Here is a 25,904-nt window from a genome sequence, read left to right as displayed (position 1 = left end):
ATCACATCATCAAATTCCCAGGCCACAGACATCTTCCACACAAATCTGGATTCAAAAGAAATTCTCGAAAAGAGAGTCTAACAGTTTACTGCCCATGATCTCTTTACCTTATTTACATGCACTTAATAATCTAGGAAAGGGGAATGGATCAAACAGCAAAAGCAGAAGAAGTGTCAACCAGAGTACACTTTTTTTTAAAATTTTTAAAAAAAATTTTTTAGTTTTATTTTTTTGGCTGCGTTGGGTCTTCGTTGCTGCGCGTGGGCTTCCTCTAGTTGCGGCGAGCGGGGGCTACTCTTTGTTACGGTGCACGGGCTTCTCATTGCAGTGGCTTCTCTTGTTGTGGAGCGTGGGCTCTAGGCGCGGCGTGGGCTTCAGTAGCTGTGGCGCGTGGGCTTAGTTGCTCCGCAGCATGTGGGATCTTCCTGGACCAGGGCTCGAACCCGTGTCCTCCGCATTGGCAGGCTGATTCTTAACCACTGCACCACCAGGGAAGCCCAACCAGAGTATACTTTTGAGAGTGACCCCACTTTTTACTATATCAGAGTGACTTGTTAAAGATCAAATAAATTACTTGTTTTGAAGTTAACTGTACTCTTTCAAGAGAGTTGCTATAATCGTTAGTAACGGGGGAAGAAAAGAAAAAGAAACAAACTTGACAGTCTCACATAACACCCAGCAATCACACCCCTAGGTATTTACCCAACTCACCTAAAAACTTGTGTCCACATAAAACCTGCACACAAATATTTACAGCGGCTTTATTCATAATCACCAAAAGCTGGAAGCCACCAAGATGTCCTGATATATCCATACAATGGAATATTATTCAGCAATAAAAGGAAATGAGCTATCAAGCCACAAAAAGACATGGATGAATCTTAAATACATATCAAGTGAAAGAAGCTAGTCTGAAAAGGCTACATACTATGTGATTTTAATTATGTGATATTCTGGAAAAGGCAAAACTACAGAGGTGGAGGGTAAAAAGATCAGTAGTTGCTGGGGGAGGGGGGGCGGCGGGCGGTCCCTGAGGGAAAAGGGGAAGGACGGAATAGGTGAAACACAGGCGATTCTGCAGAGTACTGTAATGAGAGATACAAGATACTATGTACTTGTTAAAACCCACAGAACTTTAGAGCACAAAGAGTGAGCCTTAATGCATGCAAATTTTTAAAAAAATCACTGAGGAGGTTGGAGGGTCCAAGGATGAAATGCTGAATGTAAGGAAACAATCTGTTACGAATACATGAAACAAGTCAATGAAGGGGGTGGGAGTATGGATTAGGGTTAGTAATTCTGATACTGTATATTGGAATTGAATAATTTAAGTCAATGGATGGCAGACAGTATGGGTTTCTCACAGTTGGAGGGAGAGGTTACAGATAAGGAGGAGGCTAGAATGATCCACGTGGTAATGGATTAGACTTGGACACATCACTATGAACTCATATTTAGCTTAATATTATAGTAGTGAAGGTTACATATAGAAGTATTTACAGATATGTGCACATACACTGGTTGAGTATACACATATATATTTTCCTGCTCTGTCAGCTGAAGGGCGACACCCAGTAGCAATGAGCACATCTAGTGGCTAGACTGTGGTTTGTAATACCATTCTCCAGTAAAAGGAAACAAGGCTCCTTGGAGACATGGCTGATTCTAGGGTTGGGGCAGGAAATTTAAAAGATAAACCTGGAGCACCTTGTAGTGCCAGAAAGTAAGGAAGTACTGGGGGGAAAAAAAAAACCCACCCACAATGATGGGAGCATGTCAAAGGTACACAGTAGCCAACTGGAAGAGCTCTCAGCATCCAAAGCTGAAACAATCTGAGTACCAAAATAAAGTGGTATTGAATTATAAGCCAAAGTATAAAATAAATACTTATAAGTCCATACTGATAAAAATAAATGATAAAAACAAATGAGAGAGAAGAGACAAACCTCTGATGCAGAAGAATTCCAAGTAACTTATGTAGATATTCTGCATAAGTCTCCACGCCTTAGGTGTGGGCTGTACATAGTGACTTCAGAGGAGAACCCTGACACACACTACCTCAGCCAGGCAATCAAGGTCAACATCAAAAGTCATAAACCATGGTGACAGTACATATTCTTGATATGATGTGATGAAAATGACACTTTCTCTCTGTGGTCTTCCTCCCAAAAGCATATAACCCCAGTCTAATCATGAGAAAAACATCAAATACCAATTGAGGAATATTCTACAAAATAGCTGACCAGTGCTCATCAAAACTGTCTAGGTCATCAAAAACAATGAAAGTCTGAGAAACTGTCAGAGCTAAGAGAAGACATGACTACTAAATGTAACATGGTATGCTGGATGAGAGTCTGTAACAAGGACATGAGGTAAAAACTATGGCAATCTGAATAAAATATAGACTTTGGTTAATGTATCAACACTGGTTCATTAAATGTAACAAATGTATCATACTAATGTTAAGATGTTAATAACGGGGAAAATATGTGTGAAAAAAGTAATTTACAAATTGCTAATGAAGATTATCTACAAGTACATGAGAGATTATAAACTGCTTGAACATTCGAACTTAACAAAGAGTTAATTTTTTGGTAAAGAAAAAAGGTGTTTTTGTTTTTTTTTTTAAAGGGCAGGTACATCAACTTCGAAGCTCAGTACATTGGTTCTACCTTTTTATTTATTTAGAAAAAAGTTTTGTTTTGTTTTTTTCTTAAAGAGAGAATGAAGCAAAGTACAGAAGGTTGAAGTCTAAATAGAAAAAGTCATTTTGTATCCAATAATTCTACAGTTTTTCAAAGGATACAGAAGAACTAACAACTCAATTTCAGTCTCAGATCTTCAATCATTGTCAATTCAGAGAGTTATTTAAGAAGCAATGAAGGAAAAGTGCCTTGAAATACCTTTTTTTTTTTCCTCAAAATTTCAATAGTTTATTCACGGAATCAGGCACTTTCAAAACTTAAAAATGCTGGCTTCTGAAGGGCCACACAGATTCTAGTGAATCTGCTATAATTCATTATTATAACATTATTCTAGTAAATATTCAATATGTTAAAGAGCATACCTGATTCTAGTGAATTAACTATGGTTCTATAATGAGCAAATGACATTCAACAATTTGTCAGTTACCAAATAAAACTGGGCATTAACACACACCAGTGTATGCCCTCCTTGGTGTGCCGGCAGGGACAGTGAACACAGCAAATTTAAAACTGTGTCTGTCAGAAACTGTAAGATCACAGAGATGTCTAGGCCCGTCCCTTCCTCTCCTCTAACTGAGGATGGGAGTCAAATCACAAAAAGAGAAGTTATTCAAGAATCCCCAGAACAGCTTTAGTGCAGGTTCAACCCAGACATCACTACTACCACCAGTTACCAGATCAAAAACAACATCACTTTTGTCTATGTGAACTCTAGGCAGATCACTGACTTTTTTTGAAGGAAGGGAAGTGGTGGGAGAGGGCAGGGAGCTGGTGTGAGTCTCTAACAGCTCATTTCCTTTCCCTTTAATATCTTGACGAACTAGCTCCGGAAGAAAAGAAACATGCTATATTTTTGTGAAGCTCTGCCAGCATCCTTTTTTTATTAGGGTAATAGATGACTTATTTAAAGAACAGAAGTGGATAAGTGGACAGGAAACATCAGATTAAGAAGACATATTAATTTGATCCAACTTACAAGAGTTGTGCCGACGACGGAAACTTTTGGACTGACTCAAGGATTCCATGTGCCTGTCCACATAGCTCTTTGAGCACTGCTGCTGGGGAGAGACGGCAACATCTTGGCTCTTCACATCTGTCCTCTTAGGGATGTTCTGAGGGGCACTGCTGGAAGAGGCTGGCTTCTTGACCAACTTGCCCGTGCCATTCTGATTGACACCTACTTGGCACCCAACACCAGAGGGGCCTAATTCTGTCTGATGAAGGTCTCCAAAATGTTGGTTTTCTCCAGGACCTGGTATCTCCAGAATTTTTAATTCCGTTATGTCACCTGCCCTGAAATATACAAAAGAGTCCAAGTCTCAAAATTGTAATAGTGATAACAGAGATGAAACTGGGATCAATAGCAACCAGCTACACCTTTGCAGGGCTGCATTTCAATGAGTCATCAGAGGCAAAACCTAGAAAAGGTAGTAGAGCACTTAAAGACAAGGCTCAGCCACTGACATTCAACTGACACAGCACTGGCCTTTAAAGAGACCTATTGTTAAGGGGGAGTTGGGGAGGGGGAGGGATGGACTGGGAGTCTGGGGTTAGGAGATACAAACTATTACATATAGAATGGATGGACAAGGTCCTACTGTAAAGCACAGGGAACTATATTCAGTGTTCTGGGATAGACCATAATGGAAAAGAGTATAGAAAAGAATGTATACATATGTATAACTGAGTCACTCTGCTGTACAGCAGAAATTAGCACAACATTGTAAATCAACTATACTTCAGTAAAAAATAAAGAGACCTATTGTTAATCACAAAACTATCATTAACATCTTAGATTTCTAGACTGCTTAACAGTTTTTTTTCATTCATTCACTCACCTGCTCATTCGATAGGTATACACAGAGTACTTACCATATGGTAAGCCCTGTACTAGGAGTGGGGTATATAGATATGAAAAGCATTACATGCCCACAAGGAACTCGCAGTCTGGTCGGCAGAAAATTCAAGTAGGTAATCAAAAGTGTTGAATACTATGACAGAAGTGTGTACAGGGGACTAGAGCTCCCCAAAGCAAAATACATGTGAGTCTGGCAGAGATAGATGAAGCGCTTAAGCTAAGTCTGGTCGGGGAAGGAAAATAAGAGTTGGCCAAGCAGAGTATGGTAGGGAGAGGGGCATCTTAGGCCAAGGCTCAGAGATTGAGAAAATGTGGGCCATTTGAGGACCTGCAAATGTCACAGTGTTACTGAAGAGCAAAATGCTTATGGAGGGCCATTAGGAGCTAAGGCTGTGGAGGAAATTAGGGATCAGATCATAATCACACTGGATTTTCCTGGTGGCTGTAAGGAAGGTGGAGAAACTAGACACAGGGTCACCAGTTAGGAGATGAGGCAAGAAATAAGAGGGGAAGTGACAATGCAAAGAGAGAGGGGAGGACAGAACCAAATAACACTTGGAATCCACAGAATTTGGTAACTAACTGAACATGAAGATCAAGAGAAAGAATTTATTATGACTCCAAAGCTTCTAACTTGGGTGAAAGGTGTCGTTAGTCACTAATTAAGGGTACACCTTGGGAGGAAGAAATCTGCAGATAACATAATGAGCTCAGCTTTGAAAATCTTAAATTTAGGATATTCTGTGGGATATCCACCTGGAAATGACCAGTAGACAACTAAAGTGTATGGAACTCAGATAATGGGTCTAAATTAAAGATTTGGGATCTCACTAATGTGTAAGAAGGTACACATGAGACTGTCTAGAGAGAATACAGACTCAGAAAAGAGCCAAAGATAGAACTTTGACTAACCCCATCTTAAAAAGTGAGAAGAAAAGGAATCTGGGGGTGGGGGTGGGGGAAGGTGTATAAAGGAATGGAGGAATATATGGCAGGAAAACCCAAGGGGTGACAAAGAAATAAAAAGAAGAGGCCATTCCAACAGTTAGGGCACATTTGAATAAGATTAGAATTGAGACACTCTACTGCATTTGGCACTTGGCAAAAGCTACTTCAGCAAGATGGTAAAGTTGGAAAAAAGACAATGGTGGAGTAGGGAGGGCCTAGAGGGACCAGGCCACAAAGGGAATGAAAGCAGACTACAGTTGACCCTTGAACAACACAGTTTGAACTGTGCAGGTCCACTTATACATGGATTTTTTTTTTCCTACTAAACACATTCTATAGTACCACACGATCCATGGTTGGTTGAATCTGCAGAGACAGAACCATGGATACTGAGGGTCAAATGTAAAGTTATACACAGACTGTCGATGGTGCAGGCAGTTGGCGCCCTAACCTCCTCATTGTTCAAGGGTCAACTGTATTTTGCTCTGAAAATAATTGTGAGAACAAAGAGAAGGGAAATGACAGGGCAATACCTAGTGGCAAATGCAAGGTGTGTGTTGGGGGGGGCAGGGGGGAGTGTTTTTACTATGGGGGAAGCCTGGGAATGTTAGAAAGCGAAGAGAAGAGACAGTATAAAGGTTGCAAGTGAGGACACAAAAGAAAAGGAGATAGAAAAGGATAGCACGTAAAGCATACGCACGATAACGTTAGCCCTGAACACAAAGGATATTTCTTCCATGAAGACTTCAGAGGAGATAAGCAATAAGAATGGATACACCTACAGAAAAGGTTACATGTGGATGTTGTTTAGGAAGTCAAGGAAGCTCTTGCCAGACAGTCTCTTTTTTTTTTTAAAAGATTTTTTGGTTATTTAAATGTTCTTCTTTTATTTTTTTATTTTTTAATTAATTTATTTATTTATTTATGGCTGTGTTGGGTCATCGTCTCTGTGAGAGGGCTTTCTCCAGTTGCGGCAAGCGGGGGCCACTCTTCATCGCGGTGCGTGGGCCTCTCACCATCGCGGCCTCTCCTGTTGCGGAGCACAGGCTCCAGACGCGCAGGCTCAGTAATTGTGGCTCACGGGCCCAGTTGCTCCGTGGCATGTGGGATCTTCCCAGACCAGGGCTCGAACCCGTGTCCCCTGCATTGGCAGGCAGATTCTCAACCACTGCTCCACCAGGGAAGCCCCTCTTCTTTTTTTTTTTTAAATTAATTAATTTATTATTTATTTTTGGCTGCACTGGGTCTTTGTTGCGGTGCACGGGCTTCTCATCGCGGTGGCCTCTCCCGCCGTGGAGCACGGGCTCCAGGCACGCAAGCTTCAGTAGTTGTGGCTTGCAGGCCTAGCCGCTCCACGGCATGTGGGATCCTCCCAGACCAGGGCTCGAACCCGTGTCCCCTGCATTGGCAGGTGAGTTCCCAACCACTGCGCCACCAGGGAAGCCCCAGTCTCTTTTTTAAAAAAAACAAAACAAAACAAAACATAAGAAAGGGAGGTTTCTGTCAAACTTGTGAAAAGACGGATGTGGAGACATCTAAGGTTGAGATCTGTTAGCAAACACTAAGAAAAATACATTCCTGTAGCTAAGAACTTCAGCTACTGGCTACAGTGTGTCTCTGGAGATAAATCATAATATAAATCTACAAAGAGAGATAGTTACATGGTGGGGCGGGGGGGATCAATAAAGACCTTAGACGTAAGAAAGCACAAATAATACAAAACTGAGAAAGGAAATCTGAAACCATAAAAGAAAACAGAAATATTATTCTGAATTTGACGCATTTAATATTGCATGTTTGACAGAGATAAGGAAAATGTTTCACAAACCCTGAATCATTAGCGGAAAGCTAATTACGACACAAAGTCTCTGCTGAGAGTAGAACTATAACATCTAAGATTGCAAAATCTCACCCCTGATAAGACTCTACTCAAAAGTAGCCCTATGCAAGAGAATATTGGCAATGAGACCTAGGTCAAGCTCCACAGATCACCAGACTGGATTTGGAAGAATCAGGATACTCACCTGAAAGTGACTTCTGGCACAAGGCACTTCACTCCATTGTGGAAAGGCCGGGTGAGAGAAATGGTCTGGCTGACCTGATCCACTGCTGATACTCTTCCCTGATAGACACCCAAGCTATCTCCACAGTTGATGGACACAATACTGCCCAGCCAATCCGTAGCCATGTTTCAGATGTGAGACCACCGCGGAGAGAAGGAACAATGCAGTGTACCTTGAGAAACAGATAAATCTTTAATAAAATTCACCAAACATTATATCAGGTCTGTACCAGGTGTTGCTCAATAATATATATTCTATCACATCCTTAATTGAGGTAATAAAGCATAAAAAATAAAGCTTTTTTTTTTAGTAGGAGTAAGCATACTAATGAATAAGCAATACCATTATATATATAGATCTTATAACTGCTTTAAACCACATGTACTGGATATTTACCTGGACATCAAATCACAAGAACTATCACCTGTTTATAACATTATATTTTAATATATCTGCCACCAGAATGCTTTCAAAGAGAATAAATAAGAAACAATATATTAAATAATAATGTTGGTAGTCACAGTAGCTCATATCAGACTAACCCTCTTGCTGATGATAATGAAAAATTGTGGACAAAATTTTTTTTAAAAAAGCTGACTGAAGGCATTAGAGAACACTACACCAAACCACAGAATAACATTCTTTTCAAGTTCACCAACACATGCTGGGCCTTAAACTAGTATCAATTCATTTCAAAGGACTGAAATCAGACAGAGTATGCTCTTTGTCCATAACAGAATTAAATTTGAAGTTGATAATAAGATATTTCAAATATCCCAAAATATCTGGAAATTAAGCAAGACATTTCTAAATAACCTATGGGTCAAAGAAGAAATCAAAAGGGCAGTTAGAAAATAGTTCAAATTCGGGACTTCCCTGGCAGTCCAGTGGTTAAGACTCCGCGCTTCCACTGCAGGGGGCGCGGGTTCGATCCCTGGTCGGGGAACTAAGATCCTGTACGCCATGCCACGTGGCCAAAAAACAGAAAACAGTTCAAACTCAATGAAAATGAAAATAGAACATACCAACATTTATGGGATGCACTTAAAATAGTGTTTCAAGGAAATTTATATATTTATCTATTTCTAATATAAATGCTTATATTAGAAAAGAAGAAAGGTTTAAAACCAATGATTGGGCTTCCCTGGTGGCACAGTGGTTAAGAATCCACCTGCCAATGAAGGGGACACGGGTTTGAGCCCTGGTCTGGGAAGATCCCACATGCCGCAGAGCAACTGAGCCCATGCGCCACAACTACTGAGCCTGTGCTCTAGAGCCCATTAGCCACAATTACTGAAGCCCACACGCCTAGAGCCCATACTCTGCAACAAGAGAAGCCACTGCAGCGAGAAGCCTGTGCACCACAATGAAGAGTAGACCCCGCTCGCTGCAACTGAGAAAGCCCGCGTGCAGCAACGAAGACCCAACACGGCCAAAAAAAAAGAAAAGAAACAAAAGGGTTGCAACAGAGATGTCAGATAAAAAATTAAGGCAAAAACACAGAAAGAGATTTAATTCATGTCCATACAGGGTACAACTCACTTATAATATATATTACTATAATTCTCCACATAGGTAATTTTATTATATCAAAATATAATATAGACTATAAAACAAGTATATAAAATATTCAAGAATAGGGACTTCCCTGGTGGTGCAGTGGTTAAGAATCCACCTGCCAATGCAGGGGACACGGGTTCAATCCCTGGGCCTGGAAGATCCCACATGATGCGGGGGAAGATCCCACAGCTGGCGGAGCAACTAAGCCCATGCACCACAACTACTGAGCCTGAGCTCTAGAGCCCGTGAGCCACAACTACTGAGCCCATGCGCCACAACTACTGAAGGCTGTGAGCCCTAGAGCCCAGATGCTGCAACTACTGAGCCCACGTGCCACAACTACTGAAGCCCACGCACTCTAGGGCCCACATGCCGCAACTACTGAGCCCGCATGCTACAACTACTGAGCCCACGCACCTAGAGCCCATGCTCCGCAACAAGAAGCCACCACAACGAGAAGCTCACAGACTGCAACGAAGAGTAGCCCCCACTCACCACAACTAGAGAAAGCCCATGCACGGCAAAAACCTGATGCAGCCAAAAAATGTAAAAAAAAAAAAAAAATTCAAGAATAATTTTTTAAGTCAACAGAAGAGAATTAAGACAATCTTCTTTGATGACTCAAGCAGCAGAACATCAATATTTTTTAAAATAAAATAACATAGATACTTAGTTTAATAACTATATCAGGCTTCGTATCCTCCAGTGAAAGAATACAATTATACCTTGCTTTTGTTGTTAAAACAAACAAACAGTGATGGAATAAATGGATATCCATCAGTAGAAAATGAACACTGACCTAAATCTCATAATTTATATATACATTTACTCAAAATGGGTCATGGACTTAAATGTAAAATGTCAAACTACAAAACTTTTAGGAAAAGCATAAGAGGAGCCTTCAGGATCTAGGGTGAGGCAAAAAGTTCTTAGACTTGATCCATTAAAAGAGAAACTGATCAGATGGACTTCTTGAAAATTAAAAACTTTTGCTCTGCAAGAGGATCCTTGTTAGGAGGATAAAAAAGACAAGTTACAGACTGGCAGAAAATATTTGCAAACTGCATTATCTGACAAGGACAAATGACTAGTATCTAGAATATATAAAGAACTCTCGGGACTTCCCTGGTGGTCCTGGAGTAGCTAAGACTCCGTGTTCCCAATGCAGGGGGCCCAGGTTCGATCCCTAGTCAGGGAACTAGATCCTGCATGCCACAACTAAGAGTTCGCATGCCGCAACTAAAGATCCCGCATGCCGCAACTAAAGATCCCACATGCCACAACTAAAAATCCTGCATGCTGCAACTAAAGATTCCACATGCTGCAACGAAGATCCCGTGTGCCACAACTAAGACCTGGCACAGCCAAATAAATAAATAAATAAATATTTTTAAAAAAATTTTTTAAAAAGGACTCTCAAAACTCAATGGTAAAAAAAAAAAACAAACAATCCAATCCATAATGGGCAAAAGACACAAAAAGACATTTCAACAAAGAAGATATACGGATGGCAAATAAGTACACGAAAAGATATTCAACATCATTAACCATTAGGGAAATGCAAACTAAAACCACAATGAGATATCACTACATATCCACCAGAATGGCTAAAATGAAAAACAGTAACACCAAGTGCAAGCAAGGATGTGGAAAAACTGCTTTACTCATACACTCATACATTGCTGACAGGACTACTAAATGGTGCAGCCATTCTGGAAAACAATATGGCAATTTATAAAAAATCTAAACATGCAACTCCTCAATGACCTAGCAACTGCACGACTGGTCATTTATCTCAGAGAAAGGAAGACATAAGTGCACATGAAAACCTGTACACGAATGTTCATATCAGGTTTACTCCTAATAGCCTCAAACTGGAACAGCCTAGATGACCTTCCATGTGTGAATGGTGAAACAAACTGTGGTATATTCATGCCAGGCAGAAAAAGTGAAAAAAGCCAACCCCAAAAGATTACATTCTGTATGATTCCATTTGTGTAATATTCTTGAAAGGACAAACTATAGAAATGGAAAAGAGATTAGTGGTTCCCAGGGGTGAGGGAAGTGTTGGGTGGCAGGAAGAAAACAGGGATGACTATAAATGAGCAACACGAGGGATCCTTGTAGTAATGGAAACATTCTATATTTGACCATATCAATGTCAATATCCTGGTAGTGATATTGTACTATAGTTTTGCAAGACATCACCAGTGGGGAAAACCAGGTAGGGTATATGGAATCTCTCTGTATTATTTCTTACAAGTGCATACGAATCTACAGTTATCGCAAATAAAAAGGTCAATTTTTTAAAAAATCAACGTCTTCTACCACATTAACAAAGTAAATGGGAAATCATGAATGGTCATGTCAATAAATGTAGAAAGATAATCTGACAAAATTCAACATCCATCCATGATATAAAAAAGGGGCAGTGGCATCTACAAAACAATTAAAGCTAACATCATACTAATGGTGAAACAATGAATTCTTTCCCCCGCAAGACTGGGACAAGGCAAGAATGTCCACTCTCACCACTTCTGCTTCTTACTCAACGCTATATTTAGGTCCTAGTCAGTGCAATAAAAAAAGAAATAAAAAGCATAAATATTGGAAAGGAAGATGTAAAGTTATCTTTATTTGTAAACTGTATTATTGACTGTGCATGTAGAAAACCCTAAGGAATGTACCCCCCCAAAATCCTACTAGTATGACTTTAGCAAGATCACAGGACACATGCTCAATATAAAATAAACAACGGTATTTTATATAATAGCCACAAACAAATGAAAATGAAATTTTAAAATACTATTTATAATAGTATTAAAAAACAAAATACTTAGGAATAAATCTAATGAAAAATGTGCAGGACCTCTATGATAAAAACTGAAAGACTGCTGAGAAAAATTAAAAGAAGATCTAAATAAATGGAGAGATGTACCACATTCACAGACTGAAGAGCTTAAAGCTACCAATTCTCCCCAAATTGATCTGTGGATCAAATACAAATATTAATAAAAATCCCAGCTGGCCTTTTTGGAGAAACTGAAAAACTGGTCCTAAAATCTATATGGAAATGCAAAATACTTAGAATAGCCAAAATAATCATATAAAAGAAAAACAGAGGTGGTTGTTTTACACGATCTTATTTCAAGTTTTACTATAAAGCTATAGAAAATCAGTGTGGTATTGGTGCGAGGATAGACAACAAGATCAACAGAACAGAGTCCAGAAATAGACCTACACACATATGGTCAACTGACTTCTGATCAAGGTACCAAGATAAATCAATGGAAAAATCAAAAAGTATTTTTCAATAAACGGTGCTAGAACAACTGGATATATATGAGAAAAAAATAACGTTCTAGTCCTATCCCACATAGATACCAAAAAATTAATTTGAAATAAACTATCTAAACATAAAAACTAAAGCTACTGGGAAAACAAAAAAATAGAATATTTTAGTGACCTTAGGGCAGAGAAAGATTTCTTAGCCAAAACACAAATAAGTACTAATCATAAAAGAAAAAATCTGATGAATTAGATTTCATCAAAATTTTAAAGTCTTGCTCATCACAAGTCATCATTAAAGAATACAAATTGGAAGAGGTATAAAAAAGATGCAGGAGAACAGCTGGGAGGCAACTAGAGCAGCCCATTTAAGAGATGGTGGTAAGCTGGAATAGGCAGAAGCAATGAAGATGGAAAGAAGATGACGGATTCAAAACCTATATAGGTGATGGTTTAAATTTGGTGATGATTTAATAAAGTAAGTAATAGAAGGGGGGGGAAATCACCATTAAGAAAACAAAAGGTGAATGGAACACACATAATCCCACAGCCTTTATACACATACCATCACATTGTGTAACAACAGCAGCAGCTAGCATTTATTGCACACTTACTATGTCTCAGGAACGAGCTAAAACTTTAGGGGCATTCTTTCCTTCAATCATCATGACAACCCTATGAGGTAGCTACTTTACTATCCCATTTTACAGATGGGGAATTTACAACGGAGAGATTATAATGGATATTTTACATACTTGTAATCAGAGCATAAAGGCAGCTTCTTAGGACAATGGCATATTTTCCATGCTGTACATATTCCACTGCATTCACATGTCACAGTTTTTTTCTCAATGGGCATTTAGATAATTCCATTTTTCACAATTATAGTTAGTGCAGCAATGATCAATTTCATTCAGTGCTTGTCTTAAATAATTTTCTCAGGATGGAGCCTCAGTCAGTCAAAAGGTAAAGCCACCTAGCTTTGATTACAATACTCCAGAGCAGAAAACTCTTTTTTTTAACCAAATTATTTTCCATTTTTCCCCAAACCAAATCATTCTCTGGATGGGTTAAGACAGTCATAAATTTAAAACAAAGGTACTGTAATAAAATACTTAGGAAGGTATTCCATATAATCTAGCCCCATCTCAAAATCATTCCAATGAAGGCTACCTCCCAGGCAGCCAAGCATTTCAAGAAAACTCTCAAATTTATGATGGCAAAAAGATGTTTCTGCCCTCTTCTATTACAATCACCCCAAAACAAGAAAAGAAAAAAAGAAAAGGTAAGTCACAGTCAAGGAGAAAATATTCACAATAGATATATCTGATAAAGGACTTGTATCCAGAATATATAAGGAATGCTTACAAATCAGGAATAAAAAGGAAACACCACATTTTTTTAAAGCAGGCAAAAGAAGTTATATGAATAGCCAATAAACATATGAAAAGCTGTTCAATTATCATTAATTATCAGAGAAATGTAAATTAAAATACAATGAGGGACTTCCCTGGTCCAGTGGTTAAGATTCCGTGTTCCCAATGCAGGGGGCCTGGGTTCGATCCCTGGTCAGGAAACTAGATCTCCCGCACGCCGCAACTAAAGATCCCATAAGCCACAACTAAAGATCCCGCACGTGGCAATGAAGATCCCGCGTGCCACAACTAAGACCTGGTGCAGCCAAATAAATAAATATTCAAAAAAAAAAACACGCACGAGACAAGCCAAACGTCCATGCTGGACGAATGGATAAACAAAACACGCTATATACGTAAAATGGAATATCATTCAGTCTCAAAAACGAAGGAAGTTCTGATATATGTTACAACACAGATAAATCTTGAAGACATTATACTAAGTGAAATAAGACACAAAAGGACAAATCATGTATGATTCCACTTATATGAAGAATCTAGAATAGTCAAACTCACAGAGACAGAAAGTAGAACAGTGTTTGCCAGGGGTTGGGGGAGCAGGAAACGGGGTGTTACTATTTAATGGGAACAGAGTTTCAGTTTGGTATGATGAAAAAGTTCTAGAGATAGATGATGGTGATGGTTGCATAACAATGTGAGTGCACTCAATGCCACTGAACTGTACACTTAAAAATGGTTAAAATGATAAATTTTACGTATACTTTACCACAATAAAAAAAAAAATATATTAAATTGGGAAAAAACCAACAGAGGATACTACACCCACTAGTATGGATCAAAATTGAAAGCACCAAATGTGTATGACAATGTGAAGCAACTGAACTCTCTTACACTGCTGATTGTGTAAAATGATACAAGCACTTTGGAAAAGAGTTTGGCAGTTTTTTACAATATTAAACACACACCTATGACCCAAAACTTCATTCCTAGGATTTACGCAGGAGAAATAAAAACATATATTCACAAAAAGACCTGTACACAAATGTACAAAGTACATTATTACAATATCTGAAAACTGGAAACAAGGAGAAGAGAGGAAACAAATTATGGTGTAATTATACAACAGAACACTACTGGACAATAAAAAGGAACAAACTACTTATGCAACAACGTAGATGATTCTCAAAAACTGAAAGAAGTCATACAGATACATTTATATGAGTCTATTTATAAGAATTTCTACAAGAGGCACTACTTTATAGTGAGAAAAATCAGAAGTGTTTGCCTATAGGGTGGAAAACTGACTAGAAAGAGGCACAGGGGCCTCTTTCTGTGCCTCTTGAAATGAAAATGTTCTCTGTTTTTACCGATGCAGTAGTTACAAGGATGTACACATCTATCAAAACTCACTGAATTGGGCATTTAACGTCTGTGCATTTTTATTGTATGTAAACTATATCTCAATAAAAAGGGAGGAAAAGTATATGTAGCCAACATAACCACTATATAATGCCACAGAATATTTAGCCATTCCTCCAATAAGATTAACTTCCTAGAAAGGTTTTCCATAAAACATAAAGATGAAAACTCACACATTGGACAGTTCCTACAAAGATGTCTGTCAGGCATCTCATAAATGCCCAAAATAGAATTCTTGATTTCTTTAGCCCCACACTCAACATCCCCCAATTTGTTCCTTCCCAAGCTTTTCCCGTCTCAATAAATGGCACCAATATCCACTACGCTGCTTAGGCAAAAAAAGGAAAAAAAAAAAGAGTCAGGAGTCATCCTTGATTCCTTTCTTGTCCTTCATCCCATACTTTCAATTCATCAACAAATCCTATTGTCACAACGTCAAAGATAGGTCTATTTCTCTCCATCTCCACTACCACCTTCCTAGTCCAAGTCACCATCATCTCATAATTACAGGATACCTCTAACTAGTATCTCTGCTTCCACTTCTGCCCCTCCAATTCTTTCTCTACACCGCAGCCAGAGCAAATTTTAAAATGTAAATCACTTGTCATGCTTCTGCTTAATAACTTCCTTTCCATGGACTGTAGGCCCTACATGATCTGATTTCTGCTAACCTCTACAGACAGCTTCATCTCTCACCACTCCCTTCGCTCTGTTCTCCAGACACACTAACCTGCTTACTCTTCCTCAAACATATCAAGTTTGTTCCCTCCAAAACTTTGCACCAGGTATTCTCAGAACACTCTTGCCCCAGCTCTATGAATGGCTAGTTCTACCTTTTCTTTCTGTTATCTGCTAAAATGTCACCACCTCAAAGAGGCCTTCCCTGGTTATCCAATTTAACGCAGCTACTCCCCATCACTCTCCAACACTTTCTGTTACGATTTCAAAATGACTCACCATATGAATTATCTTATTTGTTTATGTTGCACGTGTTACCCCACTAGAATGTAAGCTCCATGAGGGCAAGGGACCTTGTCTGTTTTGTTCTGCCTAGAATGGAAGAGGAACTCAATAAATATTAATCCAATCAATGAATGAATTAGATATAATAAATCTGACAGAAGTTAATCACTCAAAATCTAGAGCATCTAAATATTTATATCTAAATGCCTTGGCTCTCCTTGGAAATGGTTCTAAAAATACAATATCCCTAAGCATATTCTATGCAAAATCCTATGTAAGATATGAAATCTAACACTGCCCTACACACAGAAGGAAGTCAGCAAACAGCAGATGAGTATATAAACATAACATACAATACTCAGTATAAAATGAAACACTGGCTTAGTGTTTCCCATGAAAAACAGAAAAGAAATAGAATAGCGTTTTAAACAGTTTTCAAATATTAATTTCAGAAATATACCTACATAAAACAGAGTCTAAAAAAGGAAAAATAGCTATATATATATATATATATTTAAAGAAGCAAAAAAGGCACTCCTGTGGTTAAAAAAAAAAAAAAGTATGTCTCATTAGAAACACAAAAACCTAAAGACAAACTCAGGTAGTTCTCTAGTATTGAACTGAGCAAGTATCACAAAACTGTGCTGACAGAACAGAAAATAAAAGAAACAATGCATTAGCAGGCTCATCCATAAATTTTTTTTTACATTTTATTATAGAAAATTTCAAACATATCCAAACATAGACAGAGCAGCATAAGGAACCCCATATACCCATCACTGAGTTGCAACAGTTACCAATATATCTCAAAGAATTTAAGAGATCAGGTGAACTTCCAATGCAACACAATTTCCACAACACTGATGATGGTAAAAGGAACATAATACACGTTTTATACTTATTTTCCCCTTCCTGATTGGCCTTTGTCTACTTAATGTCACAAAAGTATGAAATTCCTTTCCTATCATTTGTACCCCATCATAATCCTACTCTGATGCTTATTTTATTTTTGCCTTTTTCTTTTTTTTGGCCGCACCTCACAGCATGCCAGATCTTAGTTCCCCCACCAGGGATCAAACCCGTGCCCCCTGCAGTGGAAGTGCGGATTCTTAACCACTGGACCGCCAGGGAAGTCCCTGATACGTATTTTAGATAGATGCAGAATGAAGAGCTGTAATAAGAATTTTAGAAATACCAGAAATTAATCATATGTGAAAAGACTTTTTACTTCTTCATTCAACATATATCTTTAAGACACTGATGTTATACGTTCAAGTTTATATTATGTTAATAATAACTAGGGGCTTCCTTGGTGGTGCAGTCGTTAAGAATCCGCCTGCCAATGCAGGGCACACGGGTTCGAGCCCTGGTCCGGGAAGATCCCACATGCCGCGGAGCGGCTGGGCCCGTGTGCCACAATTACTGAGGCCCAGGCACCTAGCGCCCGTGCTCCGCAACAAGAGAGGCCACCACAATGAGAAGCTCGTGCACCGCAACGAAGAGCAGCCCCTGCTCGCTGCAGCTAGAGAAAGCCCGACGCAGCAACGAAGACCCAAAGCAGCCAAAAATAAATAAATAAAATAAATTTATTTAAAAAAAATAATAACTAAATAGAATTTTAATAGTTTTAAAGAAAATTCCTTTATTAATTGAAAACAGTAAATCTAAAACAAGTGGAGGGGCTTCCCTGGTGGCGCAGTGGTTGGGAATCCGCCTGCCAACACAGGGGACACAGGTTTGAGCCCTGGTCTGGGAAGATCCCAGGTGCCACGGAGCTACTAGGCCCGTGCGCCACACCTACTGAGCCTGCGCTCTGGAGCCCATGAGCCACAACTACTGAGCCCGCACGCCTAGAGACCATGCTCCGCAACGGGAGAGGCCACCACAATGAGAGGTCCGCACCCCGCAGCAAAGAGTGGCTCCCGCTTGCCACAGCTAGAGAAGGCCCGCATGTAGCAGTGAAGACCCAACACTGCCAAAAATTAATTGAATAAACAAATAAATAAAACAAGTGGAATGCCAACATCTGGGTTTCTAATCAGATGAACACACTAAGCGAGGAGGCTTTATCAATTACAGGGCTAACACCTTCATGTCAAAAGAAGAGCTACCACTGAAGATGATCTAGGAGCTACAAACAGACCAATCTTTTTCTTTTTTCGGACACACTGCGTGGCTTGTGGATTTTTAGTTCCCGGACCAGTGATTGAACCCTTGCCCTCAGCAGTTAAAGTGCAGAGTCCTAACCACTGGACCACCAGGGAATTCCCAAGCAGACCAATGTTTGTTTTTTATCTTCTACTTTTCTATCATGGTATTACATAGATAATAAGTCTACATATTTTAAGTTTACAGCTCAATGAATTTTTACGTATTAATTTACCCAAATAACCACCACTCAATCAAGACAATATATTTTTTTTTAACAAAGGCACCAAGACCTATTTTTTTTTCCTTTTTTTTCCGCAGTTGCATTTTTAATTTATTTATTGATTGATTTATTTATTTATTTTTGGCTGTGTTGGGTCTTCGTTTCTGTGCGAGGGCTTTCTCTAGTTGTGGCAAGTGGGGGGCCACTCTTCATCGCGGTGCGCGGGCCTCTCACTGTCGCGGCCTCTCTTGCTGCGGAGCACAGGTTCCAGACGCGCAGGCTCAGTAGTTGTGGCTCACGGGTCTAATTGCTCCGCGGCATGTGGGATCTTCCCAGACCAGGGCTCGAACCGTGTCCCCTGCATCGGCAGGCAGATTCTCAACCACTGCGCCACCAGGGAAGCCCAATCAAGACAATATGTTGAACACTCCAGAAGGTTCCACTGTGTTCCCACAAAGGCAGCCATTATTCTGATATCTACCACAAAAGATTCATTTAGCCTGTTTTTGAACTTCATATAAATGGAATCATAAAGGTTCTCTTTTAAAGTGTCTGGATTCTTTTGCTCAATATTACATCTGTGAGATTCATCACTATGTAGTATTCTATTATATAACTATGCCTCAGTGTATTTATCCATTCTACTGCTGATAGACAGTTGGATTATTTCCAGTTTGGGGGCTATTATGAATAAAGAATTAAACATTTTTGTATATGTCTTTGTGGTGGACAAATGTACCCATTTATGCTGGGCATACCACACAAAGGAGTAGCTATGGGATGATTTTGCTCAAATGCTATCAGGATTTCCAGACTACCGAATACCACACTATGAGACTTTACTGAATCATTTCTCTTGTAAGAAGCCTTTAGATAACAAAGTCAGGTAGACCTAAACGGTCTTCCACCCATTATGCAACTGAGGTAGTTGTCAAAATGATTCAAAAACAACTTGCCAATAACAGACCTACAAACTTCCATCTCATCTGCCCCATCACACAGAACTCACAGCATTCAGATCCAAGGAGCAATCCCTTGGTCTGCTAAGGACAATTAAATCAACAGTTATGGACGAGTGGTTAGTTATGGATTTCTGAAAAACTAAGTATTTTTCCGCACATCTATGTAGAAAGGTGTTTGTAGAATCAAAAGCTTGGGAATGGCAGAGATCTTAAAAGAAAACATCTAGTACAACCCTAGTACTAAGTCCCTATCTTCCACAAAAGGCAACATAGTGAAAAGGGCATGGACTTCTGAAGTCAGACATTACAGGCCAGAATTACGAGCAAATTATCCTAATCTGAGTCTTAATCGTCTCACTATAAAATGGGAATTACAGTTGACCCTTGAACAACATGGGCTTGAATGGCACAGGTCCACTTAAATGCCAATTTTCTTTACTAAATACTACAGTACTACACGATGGGCGGTTGGTTGAATCTGAGATGCAGAACCGCAGATAGAGAAGAACTAGGTATGTGGAGGGCCAACTACAGATTATACTCGAATTTTCAACTTTGCAAAGGGTTGGTGGCCCTAGCCCCAATAGTTCAAGAGTCAGCTGTACACCAATTATACCACCACCTCATAGAACCACTGTGAAGATTAAATGAGATAATCTATACAGTTTCTAAGATACAGCAAATTTTATTTCAAATGTCTCTCTCTTTTTTTTTTTGGGCACAGCTTGCAGGATTTTAGTTCCCTGACCAGGGATCAAACCTGTGCCCCCTGCAGTGGAAGCACAGAGTCTTAACCACTGGACCACCAGGGAAGTCCCTCAGATATCTCTTTTTCACAGAAAGAATACTGGCCAGATAGGGGATTTGAGTTATGGTCCTAGAAAATCACACTGTGAGGGCCTCTCCCATAACACCTGAACAAAACTACAAATTGGAATATATCCTTAGGGGTACACAAAGATATGCAAGCAAGGGAATCAATTTCCACCCTACTCTTTCATAAACCTGATCTGCCTAGATAACTGGATTATCAAATAAGGTTTTCAAGTATAAAATTTATTATTTTAAAACAGGGGTCAGAAAACTACGGCCCATGTACCAAATCTGGCCCACTACCAATAAAGTTGTATTGGAACACAACCATGCACAGCTGTTTGCTTATTGTCTGTGGCTGGTTTTGCACTACAATGGGAGAACTGAGTAGTACTGACAGAGACCACATGGCCCACAAAGCCTACCACCAGGTCCTTCGCAGAAAAAGTTTGCTGACTCCTGTTTTAGGATAAAATTCTGTGGGAGAAGTAGAATGGATACAAGTTCAAAAAGAAAAAGGAAAAATATGAAATGGACAAATTCCCAGAAGGATACAATTACCAAAACTGACTCAAAAAGTAATAGAAAATCCGGATAGACCTATACCAAGTAAAGACACTGATTTAGTAATTTCAAATCTTCCTACAAAGAAAAGCCCAAGCCCAGAGGACTTCACTGGTAAACTCTATAAAACACATAGAAAGAAAGAATTAACAATTCTACATAAACTCTTTTAGAAAACAGAAGAAGAGGAACATTGCCCAACTCACTTTATGAGGGTAATTTTACTCTAATACTAAGGCCAGCCAAAGATATCATAAGAAAAGGAAACCTCAGACCAATAACCCTCATGAACATAGAGATGTTCACAAAAATTCTTAATATTAGCAAATTGAATTCAGCAACATATAAAAAGTATTATACACCACGACTCAATGGGATTCATTCCAGGAACACAAGATTGGCTTAACACCTGAAAATCAAGTAATGTAATACACCATTTATACATATCCATATCTTAGAGGGCTTTTTTAATATAAAAAAAGGTTATCTGAGGACTTCCCTGGTGGTCCAGTGGTTAAGACTCCACGTTCCCAATGCAGGGGGCCCAGGTTCGATCCCTGGTCAGGGAACTAGATGCCACAACCAAGAGCCCGCGGGCCACAACTAAAGATCATCCAGGCCGCAACGAAGATCCTGCATCCCACAACTAAGACCCAGTGCAGCCAAATAAATAAATATTTTAAAAAATAAATATATCTGTATATTTTAAAAACATCAAATTGCTATTACATTTAGAAACTTTGTATTTATTTTTAAAAAGTCAATATTTACAACCTGTCAGAAATTACATCCTAGGGACTTCCCTGGTGGCGCAGTGGTTTAGAATCTGCCTGCCAAGGCAGCAGACATGGGTTCGATCCCTCGTCCAGGAAGATCCCACATGCCGCAGAGCACTAAGCCTGTGCGCCACAACTACTAAGCCTGCACTCTAGAGCCCGCAAGCCACAGCTACTGAGCCCATGTGTCATAACTACTGGAGCCCGCAGGCCTAGAGCCCATGCTCCACAAGAGAAGCCACCACAATGAGAAGCCCGCACACCACAACGAAGACTAGCCCCCACTCCCCACAACTAGAGAAAGCCCGCGCACAGCAACAAAGACCCAACGCAGCCATAAATAAATAAATTTTAAAAAGAAAAAAGAAATTACATCCTAAACTATTTAAAATTAAATATTTAGACTACTTAAATTTCTGATGACCCTTCCATTTCATTAAACTGCACTGGGCAAATCTTGAGATTACCCAGATGATACCTTCTCTCTCCACTTCATAAAGGCAACAAATTGATAAGCACACTCTCTAGATAAGGCTTCAAATACACACTGTGTATAAAGAAAGTGACAGAGCCTCAACACTGATCACCAAAATCCCAGCTGTAAATTGTGTCCACAAATCAAATCCCTACAGACATAGATGCTCAAAGTCATGACGTCATCTAATATTACCACTATATGGCAAATCCCCCCCATGTCACCCACCAGGTCATCGGAAAAGACTCAAACACCTTGCCAAAATTCGGACACATTATCACTATGAATACTGCACTCCTGTGAGATACCGATATGGATGTCCTGTCCTGTTGTTCTGGCTGAAGAACTCTAGTAACCCTGCTCCTCTGGTTGATAAGAACAGAAAAATGACATATTTTCCACCTTGCATTACTTACAGAATGTCAGGAATCTCAAGAATCTTAATTAAACATTTTCTAGTCCAATGTTTTTCAAACTACAGGTCTTTAGCAGTCAGACCCATTACAGGTCAGAGTCAATTTAGTGAGATGCAATCAACTTTTTTTTTCTTTTAATGAAATAGAAAATGTCAGAGGGCATCATATATAGAAAGGGTAAACTTTTGTTTCCTGTGTGTGTACACACTCTGTGTATGCAGGGGTCACACAGGGTCAGCATGTAAAATACATTAACTGTGGGTCACAGGTCAAAAAGTTTGCGAGACACTCTGCTAGTCCCACAGCCCTGACCCCTCAAGAAAGCTCCACCAAAAATTTCTTAGCAATCAAAAAGTTATGTTACGGCGTGGGGGGGGGGAGGATGAATTGGGAGATTGGGATTGACATACATACACTAATATGTATAAAATAGATAACTAATAAGAACCTGGTGTATAAAAAAATAAAATAAAATTCAGAAATTCAAAAAAAAATTTTTTTTAAGTTATGTTATTTGTAACCATCTCCGTTTCATACAGAGAAACCAAAAAATAGGAATTCTGTGTTCAGTACACTTTATCTGCCGTTCATAAAAAAAGCCTGGAATCCATCTGAGGTTTCCAGTTGAAACAGTGACCTGCTCAGGGACAGTCACTTACGTTTTGATGGGATTGAGACAGACCACAGACTGAAATCAGTTTAGCCTGTGGCTAGGAAAGAGAACAAAAACCATTCTGGGTCTCGAGTTCCTCACCTGTAACCGCAGAAGATTGTTAGAGGACTCCTACCTCCGGAATTGGGAGGTTTACTGACAACCAACTGGCCAAGCAGGTGAAGACTATGCCTCCCTCACACCAAAACACTTGAACTTGAACCATTTAACAAGTCAATTACTGATCAATTCACCTAATATCGCACAAAGAGTACTGATAATAAGAAGCTAAGACTTTCACCAACTGCAGTAAACAATCAAGGGGAAGTCCCCAGGATTCAGCAGAAGCTGCACCCTAGCAGGTATCATTATTTCTCAGCCACCGTTCCCTCTCAGAGTCCAGGTCACCTCTGTCCTCCAGCTATCAGTCATGGATGTGCCACTCGCTCTCTTTCCTGCCACCGTACTTCATTGTGCAAAAGGAAACTGAAGCAGGGAGCAATGAGTGGGCGGGCTGCAAGAGCCATCAACAAGGCTAAACTAAGAGCCTAGGCGGCTAATGCCTCACACCTCCCACAATTCCTCGACTATTTAGAATCCCGCTCCCCTCGGCCTCCCACCTCAAACCATACCCCGGAGGCAAGCCCTAGTAATGGGCCCCCTGCGCACCCGAAGCGGCCCCCAGCTCGTGCCCGCCTCTAAAAAGGTCTGCAAGGCCTGGAACCACGAAGCCTAAAAGTAAAGCCTCCTGGCAACCCCGAAGCCCCCTCCCACGAGCGCCCACTAGCCACCCGCCTCCCCCTCGCTCCCACCTCCACGCCGCCGGGCCTGCGCCTCCTGCGCACACCACACCAACACGGCCCTGAAACACCGCAGGACCCAGAGACCACAGGGCTTCTCCACATCCACCCCAACAGCCGCGGCCGCCGCCAGAAGCGCCCGCGACTCCACGCCGCCGCCGTGAGGTCACTTCCGGCGCGACGCCTCGGAAACCGAAGGGCCGGCCGCTGAGGGGCGGAGCGCTCGAGAAATTTGAGAGTTTGGGAAGAGCACTGCCAGGGTCAGCTCTGTGGCCTTCCGGAACCGCACCTGCTATCCATTTTGCATTCCCCGCCTTCTTATATCGGGTGGAGTCTGGGTTCGAGCTGGAGTTCTGTCCCCACTCCCCGGCTCAGATGCATGGGGAGCTCCCCACTCTTGCGTAGTCTTTTTTTTTTTTTTTCTATCATGTTTAGATGAAGTTTATTTTTTATGATTGAAACATTTTTTTTAACATCTTTATTGGAGTATAATCGCTTTACAATGGTGTGTTAGTTTCTGCTTTATAACAAAGTGAATCAGTTATACATATACATATGTTCCCATATCGCTTCCCTCTTGCATCTCCCTCCCTCCCACCCTCCCTATCCCACCCCTCTAGGTGGTCACAAAGCACTGAGCTGATCTCCCTGTGCTATGCGGTTGCTTCCCACTAGCTATCTATTTTACGTTTGGTAGTGTATATGTGTCCATGCCACTCTCTCACTTTGTCATATCTTACCCTTCCCCCTCCCCGTATCCTCAAGTCCATTCTCTAGTAGGTCTGTGTCTTTATTCCTGTCTTGCCACTAGGTTCTTCATGACCTTTTTTTCCCCCTTAGATTCCATATATATGTGTTAGCATACTGTATTTGTTTTTCTCTTTCTGACTTACTTCACTCTGTATGACAGACTCTAACTCCATCCACCTCACTACAAATAACTCCATTTCATTTCTTTTTATGGCTGAGTAATATTCCATTGTATATATGTGCCACATCTTCTTTATCCATTCATCCGATGATAGACACTTAGGTTGCTTCCATGTCCTGGGTATTGTAAATAGAGCTGCAATGAACATTTTGGTACAAGCTCTGGCTTTCCCTCCAGTCCCTCTTGGGCTAATCGCAGAACCAGAGCGGAAGACTTAGGCGTGGAGGGCGCCTGGTCACGTGGCCCCCATCCTTGATCAGTTGCAGCTGTGGGGTGCAATTAGTAGGCCCCTGTGATGGATTAAAGGAAACAAAAAATTCCCTTCATGGTTGATCTTCAAAGTTTATCAGCTTCAGCTCGTTTTTGGCCTAGTGTCAGCCAGTCTGTGCTTGACTGCATTCCACCATCCCCACCCCCAGTACTCGGTACACAGGAAAGTGCCACTCTCCTTCCCGTGGCATTTTAGAGTCTTGGTAGTCTTGATTTTGGAAAGAGCAGGCGTTTAGGGCCAAGATTGAGTGTAATGAGGAATTTTGGAGTTCGAGTTTGCAAGGTTATCTTGAAGCGAATTTGCAAGGTTGTCTTGAAGCCTGACACCTGGTTTAGGAACCACTGCTTGTCAGGCAGCATAGAGTAGGGCTGTGGTTCCAAATTTGGCTCTGCAAAATCAGTTTAAGAACTTTAAAATTTTTTTCTCTTTTCAGGAACTCTCCCTTCCCTTCCTCCATCACTAGAGATTCCATTTTAGTAAGTCTGGGGGGACCGTGGCATCTATTATTTTAAAGGTTCCTTCCAGTCAATTCTTAGCACACCCCAGGTTTGGGAACCATTGGTGTATCAGACTCAGGGTTGAATCCTTGCTCTACCTTTTCTTTTTAGGTATTATTATTATTTTACAAACGAGCTGTGCAACTCTGGAGATAATAGCTAACAAAGTTGCTGTGAAATTAAATGAGATAATGTG

The 25,904-nt window shown here is 40.3% G+C and overlaps 1 protein-coding gene across 4 annotated transcripts in view; it reads right to left on the bottom strand.

The window, feature by feature from the left end:
* EDC3 (enhancer of mRNA decapping 3) overlaps nucleotides 1-24,179 on the bottom strand; it is a 53,240-nt gene extending 29,061 nt beyond the window's left edge. The window contains exons 1-4 of one of the 4 annotated variants that reach the window (XM_036844141.1): nucleotides 24,022-24,155; nucleotides 16,175-16,267; nucleotides 7,536-7,746; nucleotides 3,682-3,998 (exon numbers count right to left, since the gene is read on the bottom strand). In XM_036844141.1, coding sequence (XP_036700036.1) covers nucleotides 3,682-3,998; nucleotides 7,536-7,699 — 481 coding nt within the window. In that variant the 5' untranslated portion in view covers nucleotides 7,700-7,746; nucleotides 16,175-16,267; nucleotides 24,022-24,155. The other 3 variants (XM_036844139.1, XM_036844142.1, XM_036844140.1) reach the window with 3 other exon arrangements.
* Nucleotides 24,180-25,904: the final 1,725 nt, after the last annotated feature.

This window comes from Balaenoptera musculus, chromosome 2 (genome assembly GCF_009873245.2).
Source record: "Balaenoptera musculus isolate JJ_BM4_2016_0621 chromosome 2, mBalMus1.pri.v3, whole genome shotgun sequence".
In the NCBI taxonomy this organism is placed as follows: Eukaryota; Metazoa; Chordata; class Mammalia; order Artiodactyla; family Balaenopteridae; genus Balaenoptera; species Balaenoptera musculus.
Note: the sequence above shows the minus strand (reverse complement) of the source record. Positions and strands in the feature narration are given on the sequence as shown.